Consider the following 12,862-nt stretch of genomic DNA (forward strand, 5'->3'; position numbering starts at 1 on the left):
TTTTATTGAGATATAGTCACATTCCATGCAGACATACGAAGCATACATTTAGTTGTTCACAGTACCATTATATAGTTGTGAAAGAGTGAGTTTTATGGTATATGGATTATATCTCAGTAAAACTGTTATTTAAAAATTCTCTGTGCTAGTGACAATGTATGTTTATTTTCTAGACAGGTGCTCCACAAAGTAGAGCAGGTAGGCAGAGTACAGTAATAGATCTTAACCCTTTTTTTCCTTCCAAATGGTGTTCTATGATATAGTCAAAAAACTCAGAAGATTTGAAAGAAAGACTACACTGAACAACGCTGTTTTATAAACTTTTATTGGAAGGGCTACAAACTTTATATTGTCACTGCATTTCTTATTCTTATAGTGGTTGTGGGGAAGTAACCTTGGATACAAAACTATGTTTTGAATCTTGCCCAGGCTGGTTGTGAAATAATTTTTGTACAATGGAGGTAGTGGAAAGGGCAATAACTTAAAACTCACAGGCCTTGATTAGTGTCAGGACACCTTTTTTTCATTCAAGTTCTAGCAGACCTAGAAATAAACTACAAGTACTATATTTAGGCTCAGGGATGGCATAATACAATTTGAAATTTCAGTTTTCAGTTTTCCCCTTTACACACGTAAAATGTGCAACTGACTTTTCTCTCAAATAAGTGTGTTCTAAAAATATCTACTTGGGAGTGAAAAGACATAAGGAAGAACATAATTCTTTTCATAGGAGTTTTACCTGATTTTTTCATACCAGCCCAAGGAGTCTTACTTTTCTAAAATATTAGGAACACATCACTGCTTCCCCCAATTACAGATATTCAACTTAATAACAGGTTCTGTGCAAACATGGTTTTACCTTGATTCGCTGTTACCTTGCTTTTTAAAGGGGGAGAGATGGATACAGAGGCCTAGGCCAACCTGGCCCCAAATGCTCTGAATTGTAACTTAGGCCTTACATTACTTAGATGTCCTCGGCTGATGGGTGCTCTACAAAGCTTAGTTGAAGCTAATAAAATGCCTGTTTCTACCAATGTATCAAGCTTTCCTTTGTCTTTTAAAACTATAAAATGGGCACTTGGCTGAGGCATAAGCCTCAGGCCAATGGGTTTTTAAGGGCCGGCTGTTCGAGAACAGAACGAAGGATTCATTCTCCAGTTTAAGGATACGTTTAACAGTTCAAAATATGTTCTTCCTTCTAAAAATGTGACACAAGGAATAATTTACATCAACTGCTTTTTATTATTGAGTTTCAGAAACCTTTCACAAGATTGTAAAAAAAAAAAAAAAAAGAAAAAAAGAAAAAAAAAAAGAAAACCAAAAATCTTTACAACCACAGCTAATGTATTTTTCCATTGTTCCCAGTCAGCTCCGAACCCATTGTGTGCAAAGCCCATTTTCCATGCATCTAAATGATAGATACAGGCCATGAAATTCTTTATTCTATTTATAGCAGCTTATGCAGGTGCAGCCAAACACAAAGCTTCAGGACAAATTGTACACAAATCTTACAATGAAGGATCTGAATTTAAAATATGAAACATAAAAATCTACACAAACTGATAAAAATCAAGCACAGATACCAGGACTGAAACTTATAACCCATGTGGGAAGGGAGTTTTGTTTCCTTTCAAGTGCTTTATTCCGCTACAGAACAGTCCAAATGAATACGTAAAGCTTTGTGGTTAGTTTAAATTATACACTCTGTAGATACTATACCAATTTTAAAAGTTACACAGAGACCAATAGATGTCCACCAGTTCATCTGGATTGATCAGATACTCCAGCTGAATCGCTGAAAACAAAGCAGGCAAATGTGGAAAGAAAATCCACCTGCGCTCTTGCTGCAGCTGTTACTGATGGGCACACTGCACTCCAGGTCCGTGGTGGCTGCTGCTTTCCTCGTCAGAGCTATCATTGTAGGCTTCGCGCCTCTGACCACCTCCCGAGCCCCGAGTGCTATCAAATTCCTGAAGCTCTACCTCCTCTGTGTCTCCAATGACATTAGGAACTTCCGGTCTAGATGGCAGAAGATCTTCTAGTTCCTTCAGTAAAACAAACAAAAATCAGATTAAGTTTTAAGATTTGTTCAACTTTCCTTTTGCTACAATCCAAGTGGTATGCTTCTTTGACAGTTAAAATGGAAAGTGACTGGGTTTTGTTTCACAGGCCACAAACTGATATCCCTCAAACCAAATCTGCAAATTTTGCACAACCCATTACTTAAACACACACACAAAATGGAATTGGTTGCCAATATTTAAACACTGGGAAATTTCACATTAAAATCAAGACTTCTAGCCTTTAAACAAACAAACAAACAAACAAACAAACAAAAAAAAACACCTCAGACATGCCTTCCTGCATCCCAGGGAACCCCAATCCTTCCAGTCAGTCAATTTAATTCCTTGACTGCTACCTACTTGATCCCATGAGCATTTACACTGTAACCCTCACTACAACCAGACAATCATGCAAGGATTTAAGAAGTAAAAATTTAAATTATGTGATCTAATCTCGGCGCCAAAACGAAGGTGTCAAAGAAATACAACTGTTATTAAACTTTATAATTAAGTCATTTGTTGCATAAATGTAGATAACACTTACAGAAAGCTTTTCTGGGTTGATCCAGTTATTTTCAGGAAACTGCACATCAAACTTTATGTAAAGATCACCTTTTTCAAAGGGATTCCGATACTGTGGCATTCCTTCACCTCGAACTACACGAACACATCCTATTATTTAAGTAAGTAAAGGGGGAACTATTAAGAATTTTACACAAAAAAGTGTTCAAAAATACTCTTTTGAGAATCACCCACATTTAAAAAAATGACAAATTATAAAAGAACACACAGAAGCCTGGCTCAGATAAAATTAAGTTCTTAAAATACCAAGATTACCTGGTTCAATTACTTTGCCAGGGGGGTATTTCACCACAATCTGACGGCCATCAAGGTGCTTAAATGTGAATTGAAATCCACACAGAGCTTCAACAAGTCCAATCTTATATGTCATGTGCAAATCATTTCCATCTCTCTGGAACACCTAATGGATAAAGCACACAAGGAACACATTTAAAAAATATCCCTTTCCAAGCCCCAAATTAATTCTACCCATTCATTGTAAAAGCCAAACTGCCACCATCCCTAATTCTCCAAGTTTATGTCAGAAAAGTTAGCTATTCCTGGGGATATGCTAGAAACTTCTTTAAGGAAGGTATTGGAACTGGGGAGAGTTGGCTTAAAGAGCAACAGAGCTGAGGCTCTAGTAAGAACATCAAGTATATCTGGCAATTATGGCCCACTTACTGAGCAAAATGGTGAAGAAGGCACAGCAGGCTCTGTGGAGCCAGCTCACTTGGACTGCTCCCCAGATGTGATCCTAACAGGGGAAGGGGAGGGTACAAATTCAACATAAAGCTCAACCTGTAATGCTCAGCCAGTAGTCAAGGGGCTCAATTCCATGCTTCATACATGCACAAACAAGTTTTTTCTCATTTAAAATTCAAAACTTGCTTAGATGAATGTAAATTAAATGGAGCAACCACTGAAGTTGACTTATTAAATATTACACTCTAAGTCTATGGACTAGGTAATGCAAAAGTTGCTGAATAACCACAATGAATGTTCCTGAACTTTCAATGTATGGGAAAATACATCAAATTTCACACATGCCCAACTTGAAAACAGAGGAAATCTGAGATTTTTTTTTTTTTTAAAACCAAGTTTATTCTCCTAAATTTACCCATGAATTAAAGGTAAACTGAAATTAGTATCTTGACCAGTGTGTCTCAGAGTGTGTTCCTGGACCAGCAGCCTCAGTAGCACCAGGATACTAGGAATGCACATTCTTGGGCCCACCATACATGTACTGCACCAGAAACTCTGGAGGTGGACCCAGCAATCTGTTGTTTTAATGAGCCCTCCCGGTGATTTTAATGTACTCTAAAGTTTGAGACCCACATCTAGTATAATTTTTTTATTGTGGGTGATTCTTGATAGAATATTTTTTTCTCACAATAAATGGAAACATATTTTTCAATGAGGTATCTTTAGAGCAGGACTCCTCAATGCTTTTAAAATGCTTATGTATATCCAAAGACTTAAATCAGACTCCATTACCAACTGGTCCCCTCACAGATTTGCTGGAAATGGTTTAAGAACCAGACTCAGGTGTACGCCATTTCAAATACTGACTTATAGAAGAGAAGTCTAAGAATCTACTCTGAGAGGGCAGATATTTAGAAGGACTGAATTATCTAGTTAGGTTAAGCAACACCAGATAATGTGGTTCTGTCAAACTGGCCTACTGAAAAGTAACAGGGCAAGAAGATAAATACATATGAGGAAGCACTCTAAAAACAGAATGCTTTTTTGATCAAAAGATTTATGTATGTTTGAGTGTTTCACATACAGCTTCCATCGTAATCTCACTGTGGCCTCATAATTTCTTCAGCATAAGTGCTGAGGTGAAAAAAAAAAAGTCAAAACCAAAATTACAAGCTATTTTATGAACAAATAGCCAGTTCCATGTTCTAGTTTAAATTATTCTAGTTTCCTTCAGAAGATTCATGATATTTTCAGTGGTACAGATGAATCAAGAAGCCTAAACCTCATCTCTGGCTCAAGTTTCTGGTCATGACAGAAAACTAAGAAGGAACAAACTTCGACCTCTTACTACATAAATCTCCATTCTAATCTTTACCATCTTCTAGTTTCTACTTCAGACAACCAGTTACATCTGCTTTCTATTGGAAACTAGATGCAATTCTGCAGCTGCCAACAATTTTAAGAGGTGACTTGCTTCCAAAAGCCTCCCCACAGCCTCGAGAAAGAAAAGCTTGTTCATTTATCTTATTTGATTTTACAATATCCTTCAGTGGGAGATCTATTTTGTTTTTGATAAGCAAACCAAAGCCCAGGGAAGCTACAGCTAGCAAATGGAAGTCAGAATGCAAATCACTCCAAATCCAGTGATGTTTCTACTCTAAAAATCCCAATTTAACTATATAGCAACATTAAAGACTAAACATAGAAATAAAAAGATTTCACCATCAGGATGACATGTCAAACCCCCTAAAAATCATCTCTATTCTCCTATAAGTAAACATTCCTTCTTAACTTCTTCACCAACTTTCTGGCTGTGCACTGCAGCTATTGTTTGAGGACTGCCCCAGACTGCTCATTGTCTCTAAAAGTACCCAGATTACAATACAGCTTAACCCACCCCCAGGAAGACTGTAAGTTCTTCAATTACTTGGCTACTTTTCTATCTTTTTGCCTCGCAGAATGCCTTCTTTGATGTTATGCACAGCAGGCAAGACTGAACAAATAAGGAAGTAGCTAAAATGCCAGGAAATAAGGAACTCATAAGAGTTACAAATATTTCAACCTATGAGACCCATAAGACAGAAATTCAAGTAACTACTCTCATGTTTTAGCAATCTAAGAGACCCTTGCCACATGTGAAGATTTGGCAATATCCATGAAGAGTCAAGATGTAAATTATAGTTTTGCTGAGCATGAAATCTGACTAGCATATCCTGAAAGGCTAGTGTGCGAGGAGCAAGCCACCACCTAGTGAGTGAATCCAATCAGATTCCCAGATCCACATGCAACATGGCTTTGTTGTTCTCTATTGGATTCTGGAGGTGATTTTAAAATTTAATTTATTTGTAGAACTGACCATCAAATGGAGGAGAAACTTCTAGTGTAAAGTGAAAAGGCAGTTAACCAGGGATTGTAAAGACCTTCAGAGGAACTCTTAAGAAACTGTGATTAGGTATGGAGCCAGAATCCCAGTCAAGTAAAGACCTAGCATACACTATAGCACAGTGAAAAATATAGGCACAATGGTATAACTGAAATAACATAGACTAGACGGTTAGATAAATTCATCCTTGCCTTGTACACAGCAAATACAATACATATTCAATCAGAAATTAAACTTTTTTTAAACTGCAAGACACTTTCTTTCAAGGAAAGCTCACCTGGATACCCAGTATGTAAAACAAATCAACAGAACAGTTAAGGATGGGGCTGGGAAGAGAAACCCTGCCCACTCACACCACCTTTCAAAGGGGTTAAGGAATCTGAGGTCCAGAGACAAAGGACAGTACCGGACTAGGTGGAACAAAAACTGATTGCTCTCTCTACCTACAGCACTTTGAATGCACCTGCCTTGTTGGTTCACTGCAGTTCTTATGAACTCCGCCACGATACCTTAACTTCATCATACGTTGAGTGTTTCTCCAGGGATTCCCAAAAGATCCAACCTATATCTGGCAAGCAAGACCCATTTCTTAATTTAAACAAACAAACAAAAAGGAAATTACCTCATGTTCTTTCTCTTGTAGCAAAAGAACAATGTCTCCTGGTTCCACTCCCGGCGCCTGGTCTGCTTCCCCAGTGAATGTAATTCTCTGTCCATGTTTCATGCCTTTGTCTACGTGGACTTCAAGAATCTTGACTTCTTTAATCACTTTCTTCCCCTCGCATTTTTTACAGCGGTCCTTTTCATTAATTACCTCTCCTGGAATGAGAGGTCAGTCAAACTTCTTAAGTAAGATCACTCCTGATAATGCCCTTATTCATTAATTATTTTGTTTGTTTGTTTGTTTTAACTTCTTTTAACATCTGCCTAACTTTTTTGTTCAAAGTAGCATGCTGAAAAACAAAAGCTCACATTTCACTGCAGGGTACCTGCAGGACCCAGCTACCCAGTCTACCCTACTCCTGAGCGTAACATCATCTTAACACACTTTCTTGGCTTCTGATTCTATTTCCTGAAGTTAAAACAAAGCCTAAGGATTAAGGAAATGAAATACTATAACTTCTACAAACGGTTTTCCAGTAAAAGTTGTTTTTATTTTTATGTTCTAGTTTCATATACGTTTAATAGAGGCAACCAGAATTTTAAATATCCTTCATGACTCAGTTAAACTATATAGTTGGTATTGGATTTTATTTATTTCGCAGACTAAATGCTAAACCCTGCTCAGATGTCCTACTGTGTATCTCCCTTTTATTAAGGTACAATATCATTTAGAATTTCCAAAATTAATTAGCAATGGCTAAACTGTAGATGGCACTGGGTATCTCCAAACCATGTTTAGGACAACATAGCTTCTTTCTTCTACGTATTCTTCTGAAGCATTTGATTAGTGGTGTAATAAAATAAAAATGAAGTTGTACTTAGTGTATTATGAAAAAATAGCATCAGTTTCCAATAGCTGATTATTGGCACATTTTCATGGCTTAAATGACTTCAGAAACTGTTTCTAGAAGAGTGCTTTCACAAAGTATGTTCTCTAAACACCAGTTCCTCAAAATGGTAATAGGAGGTATACGGAAAAATATTTCCGTCAACTTTGGTTTCTGGACAGCAGCAATCACTAGCAGCTTTAATACGGCAAAATGCACTGAAATACTCCAGGAAGGGAACATAAAATGCAGCTTCTCAAAATTATCTGGTCACTTCCAGGAGCAATTTAGAAAAGGATGTTCTGGAACTGCGCTGTCCAATATGGTAGCCACATGTGGTTATTTACATTTAATTAAAATAAAATTTAAAATTCAGTTCCTCAGTCAACACTAGCCACATTTCAATTGCTCAACAGCCACATGTGGCTATTTGGTTACTATACCGGACATCATAGATACAGAACATTTCCATCACTGCAAGAAAGTTCTACTGGATAGAGTTGCTCTAGGACAGGGGTCAGCAAACTAAGGTTCGCAGGCCAAATTGGGCACAATGCCTGTTTTTTCAAATAAAGTTTTACTGGAACATGTTTGTGCCCACTTGTTTACATACTATCCATGGCAATAAGGGCATTAAAAAGGCAGAGGTGAATAGCTGTGATGGAAACCATATGGTCCACAAAGCCTAAAACATTTACTTCTGTGAAGAGCTTCAATCCAATATCCAATCCTCAACAGCTAACTAAGGTTTACAGTAAAATCCCCCACTTATCAGAATGTTAACTGAACAATTTTCTGTCTCCCTATTTATTCAAATCTAACCTTTTAAAATACAAAGGGGTAAATAATCACCTTGCCCATCTTTGTTGAATTAACAGACTGACCTGTCATTGCATATAATACAAATTTACTGTGGTCAATGGGCCTGTGCATAACAGAATAATTACTTTCACACTTAACCTTTAGAACACTTTGTATCTTTTCTTTAATAAGGTGAATACAAGTACACTTTGAAAAATTGTACTCTCTCCAATTTCTGCACTTCTAATCCATTCTGACATAAAAGCAGGGTATTGGCACACATACCTTCTCCATTACAATCAGAGCACACAGACTGCATCTGCTGTACCATGCCTGGAGCCAGCTGCCTGATCATGATGCGTACACCTCGGCCCCGACAAGCACTACACTTCTGAACAGCTCCAGATTTTCCACCTTGGCTAAAGCAAGCAAAAATATACATTAGATTCTTGCCCAAAGACCATTATAATAAGCCATAACAAATAGGAATCGCGTTCTCCACTTCATCTTCCATTTCTAATGACTAATATTTAAATGGACTTTCAGAGGTTATCAGAAAATATTCTGTGTTGGGTAGTTTTAAATCATGAGCAATTTTCACCTGGTACAGACTTTCAATATGCCACCTAGAACAGACGAAATTTATTGTGTAAGCCAGAACATACACTTACCCACCGCATGCACTACAGAGTACATTCTTGCTAAGTTGTAGTTTGGTTGTCTTGCCATTATACAGATCTTCTAAAGAGACTCTGGGGGAAAAAAAAATCAGGTTCAATCAAATTTTGCCAAGTTCTCTTAAATACAAGATATAAATTACAGCTGATATATAGCCAATTCCATTATAACCTCTTAAAACAAAGAATCCGAAAACACCTTCTAGTCTCAACTGTCTCAAAATTGTTATCTTAAGCTAAAACTTTTATACATTCTAGGCAGTGTAAGAATAACATGTTTATGGACAAAACATTACCACCAACACTTCCAAATAACGGCATATCTACAGCTTAGCCTTAGACAAAAGCGCTTGGTTACATCTATCTTTTAAACTCCTTGAAGAACCTTAAATCAAGTCTCTTAAAGAAAAAATAGGTAGGTCAGGTTTTTCTACATATTAAATTACAGTTAGTATACAAAACCACCCACCAAGAGCCCAGAGAAAAACCCATTTCAACAACATAGCCAAGGAAGGAAAAAAGCAGGTAAGGATCTGGCTAAGCTAGCAGTCTCCCCTGCCAGTGGGAATCAAACTGGCATGATCCCTCTACAAGGCAATTTAGTAATATTTATCAGCTTCAAAACACTGATGCTTGCTTGGGAATCTATGCCAAGGAAAGACGATGCTGTATAAAAAGATGCTCAGAGCAACAGTATATATTACAGCAAAAACCTGGCAGCACACTAGAAAAGGTGAATGATTAAATAAATCATGGAATGGAATATTATAAAGCCACACAAAACTACACAAATGAAATGCTTGCAATAATAGGAAATTTTTAATTAAAGTTAAACTGCAGGAATAAAACTGCGTTTACTATATAATGTGAAACAAGTTTTAAAAGGAGAACTTGAAGAACCATAAGGACAGTAACTACTCTCTTGGTCCTATTTACTTTCTAGACTAGTCTTACATCAAGAAAAAACATGAAAGAACTAACCCATATTGCATAGTACTCCTGAGATGATATCCAAATAATTTTTTTCTGAGGGTAAATTCTTTTATGCAAACAAATTTAAGGATAAGACTCAAACAGATTATGTATGACGTCCTCTAATTTACTATAATGTGTAAACTAGATAACATGAAATATTTTAAATAAACATTTGAACTTTGGACTCTGGCATTTGCTAGTAAAACCATTTTCTGATCATGGAAAAAATTAACGGGAAAAAAAGACCTCACAAATTTTGCAAAGTGAAATAGCTATCTTCATATTATAGGCTTGTGGGTTCTCAGGCTAAGGAAGATCAGACACCATTCATATGGTAGGTTTATGTTAGGCTGGAAGCCAACAAGTTCCACAAAAACCAACTCAGGAGAGTTCACACTGAGGATCAAGTAATGAGTGACTTTAACATGTCAACAAACTAGCCAGGCAGAGAGTCTCTTTTCTTAAGTTAACTAAAAAGTAACGTGAGGATTTAAATACTTCAAAGAAAATAATCTTCACACTTAAAAATTTAAATATAACAAGCAGCCTCAGAAGCATCCTCCTACTCAGTAAAAAACATCAACTGTCCTTCAAGATTGGTAACAAAATACAAACATCCAGTTGATCAAATTCAATTTAGTAATGAGACAATAAGGCAAAACATTTTTTCTTCTGATGAAGAACAGAACATTCTACATACTTTTTCTCTTCTACGTAGTACGACCATTTCAAAAAGGGAACTTAATATTTTTTTAAAAAAGAAAAAATGATATTCACTTGAGTGGATGCATCATGTCTTCTCCTCTTCTTCTGCCATTTCGACTTCTACTCTGATTGCCCATGAAGCCGAACAATCCCCCACCAAAAATGTGAGAGAAAATATCATCCATGCCACCACCTCCACCGCTACCTTCCCGAAGACCTTGTTCTCCATATCTGTCGTATAACTCGCGTTTCTCAGGATTTGAGAGTACTTCATATGCAAAACTTATTTCTTTGAACTATAAAGAAAAAGTAAAAATGAAAACAAATAGGTTTTCCAAATAGAAGAGGAGGGGGAAGACTATAGGAATCCAAGAGTCAATTCCCCAAGGTAATCATTCTAATAAAAGCTACAAGTCACCTTTGGTATGATGCTGGTCCTATTTACCACCTATTATTGCTGTGAACATTAGTACTCCCATTCCAAATCCAGAGTACTTTTAACATCACTCCCGAAATTTAAAACTAAAACCCCAAGGGAAAAATAGACTTAGAATCTCTTTACTTACTTTGTCTCCAGCATTTGGATTCTTATCAGGATGGTATTCCTTGGCCAACTTTCTGTATGCCTTCAAGAAAGGATTTTTTAAAAAAAGTTATACATAATGGCTAGTTTAAAGATTTGTAATTACTAACTTTTCCACTTTTGTGAGAAGTAATTTTTACATTATCCAAAATCTGCTAAAGTCATAACCTTGGAAAAATATTTTCTTTTTATTGAAATTACTGCATGGTATTTTCTATATCAACAATTTACTCACTAACATAATGTAACAAAGTAGACAGTAGTTACACTTGAAAAGAAGTTCTACTTAAGAGCAAGATACAAAAAAATGAAACAATACTACATACAAAAACAAAATAATTAAACATTATTCCATACTTTCACTCTCATCAAATGTCTTTGACGGCCCTAAATGACACCAAGAAGATCCCAATAAATAAAAGAGGAAGGACTGCTAAAGCTTTGCAGATAGCATAACACTATTAATATAAATTCACCTAAGGTTAGAATCTGCACTCATGATGGCTCCTCTCGTCCCTCTAACATCAAGAAAAAGCCAAGAGAAATTCCTTAGGGAGTCCTTCCGTGTTCTATTCTCACTTGCTGGATAACAGGGTCTACAGTGACCTCGGTTTTTAGATGCATATACGCTCTCAACCAGGTGATTGGGATATACTGCACTTAAGTCTTCACACAGACACATGAATTATATAATGCCGACTAGCATTTCCGGTAAGGTAACAGGAAGTCATTTTATTCTCAACTGTACGAGTTCCACTGTCTAAGGAGAATTCTCATTTTCCTCATCTTACAAATCCGGATATTCTAAGCCCCGTGAAGATGTTGTGGGGCTTAATTAAATACCACGAGTGCTTTGAAATCTTATGATGAACAATCTCGCGGCAACGCACAGGGCGATAATAAGGCCTTATATTTATTTTTAGTCAGCGTACACTCAGGTATTTGGCTAGGACCCAAGGCTCATTCCAGAAGCACACTCAACCCATTTAGATTACCTGCCCACGGAACAATGCACCCCAACACAGACCCACGCTGCCTCCGGGTCAATGGGAGAGGGAGAGAGGGGGAGGCGCTCCTGTGACCCGCGCGGCGGCGACCGCCTAGGCTCCTCGGAGACCGGCGTCCGGCGGGGGCGGCCTCCACCTCCCGCCGCTCCGACCCGCAAGCCCTAGGCCCAGCCTGACCCGCGGCCAGGGCAACTTCTCTCCCGAGGCCGGGATGCGCTGGGCGCCTCGGTCCAACCTGTTTTTCCAGGGTGGTGACCTCGGCGTGGTGAGCGCCCGGCACCCGGCGGGGCAAAGAGGAAGGAAGGGTTTGCATCGCAGGGGTGGGTTTTATTCGCTGCATCTGAGGGCGGGGGAGGCCGGCGGCCCAAGGTCAGCCGAGGCCGGGAACGCCGGGCCCGCGCCGCGCCCGCTCTGCCGCCACTGCCCCCCGCCCGGGCCCGCTCGCGGGAGGCCCCGCAGCAGACCCCACATCCCGGCCGCACAGGCCCGGCAGCCCGCTCCCCCTACCTTCTTGAGCTCGTTCTCGCTGGCACCGGGCGGGACGCCCAGGATGTCGTAGAGCTTCGTATCGGCTACGTTCGCCATGGCGACCTGCCGGGCAGCGCGCAGGCAGGAAGGCGGCGGAGCGCACGGAGCCGGGCCGGGCCCACGAGAGGCAGCCGCGCAGGCCGAGGCGGACAGCAAGGGAGAAGCGGGGGTGGTGCCGAACTTTGACCCGGCGCACGACGTGCCGTGACGTCCTCGCGCAGAGCCCGCCCCGAGAGCGCGAGCCGTGGCCGCTGGGTCGGCCTGGCAAGGCGGAGGAAGGGGTTCGCTTGCTAATTATGTTCTGGGGGTCTCGGCCGCGGGGTGGGTTGCAACGTACAGAATTGGGAAGGATTTCGCACGGCTCCTTTCAAGAATTCGGCCCAC

At 39.2% G+C, this 12,862-nt stretch overlaps 1 protein-coding gene across 1 annotated transcript; it reads right to left on the bottom strand.

Moving 5' to 3' along the window:
* Nucleotides 1–302: 302 nt before the first annotated feature.
* On the bottom strand, nucleotides 303–12,652 carry DNAJA2 (DnaJ heat shock protein family (Hsp40) member A2). The gene is made up of 9 exons (XM_037816284.1): nucleotides 12,458–12,652; nucleotides 10,927–10,986; nucleotides 10,433–10,656; nucleotides 8,675–8,755; nucleotides 8,289–8,422; nucleotides 6,335–6,531; nucleotides 2,901–3,045; nucleotides 2,608–2,735; nucleotides 303–2,045 (listed from the first exon to the last, which is right to left on the bottom strand). The coding sequence occupies exons 1-9, from the start codon at nucleotides 12,533–12,535 to the stop codon at nucleotides 1,854–1,856; spliced, it is 1,239 nt and encodes a 412-aa protein (XP_037672212.1). The 5' UTR covers nucleotides 12,536–12,652; the 3' UTR covers nucleotides 303–1,853.
* Between the last annotated feature and the right edge of the window lie 210 nt (nucleotides 12,653–12,862).

Source organism: Choloepus didactylus, chromosome 22, assembly GCF_015220235.1.
Source record: "Choloepus didactylus isolate mChoDid1 chromosome 22, mChoDid1.pri, whole genome shotgun sequence".
Classification (NCBI taxonomy): domain Eukaryota; kingdom Metazoa; phylum Chordata; class Mammalia; order Pilosa; family Megalonychidae; genus Choloepus; species Choloepus didactylus.

Excerpts from the sequence above, each read along its gene's own strand:
- DNAJA2 (XM_037816284.1), bottom strand. The coding sequence starts at position 12,535 with ATGGCGAACGTAGCCGATACGAAGCTCTACGACATCCTGGGCGTCCCG. Across the intron at positions 10,657-10,926 it reads ATCCAAATGCTGGAGACAAA|TTCAAAGAAATAAGTTTTGC; the intron begins GTAAGTAAAGAG and ends TTTTCTTTATAG. Across the intron at positions 3,046-6,334 it reads TACAAGAGAAAGAACATGAG|GTGTTCCAGAGAGATGGAAA; the intron begins GTAATTTCCTTT and ends TTTATCCATTAG.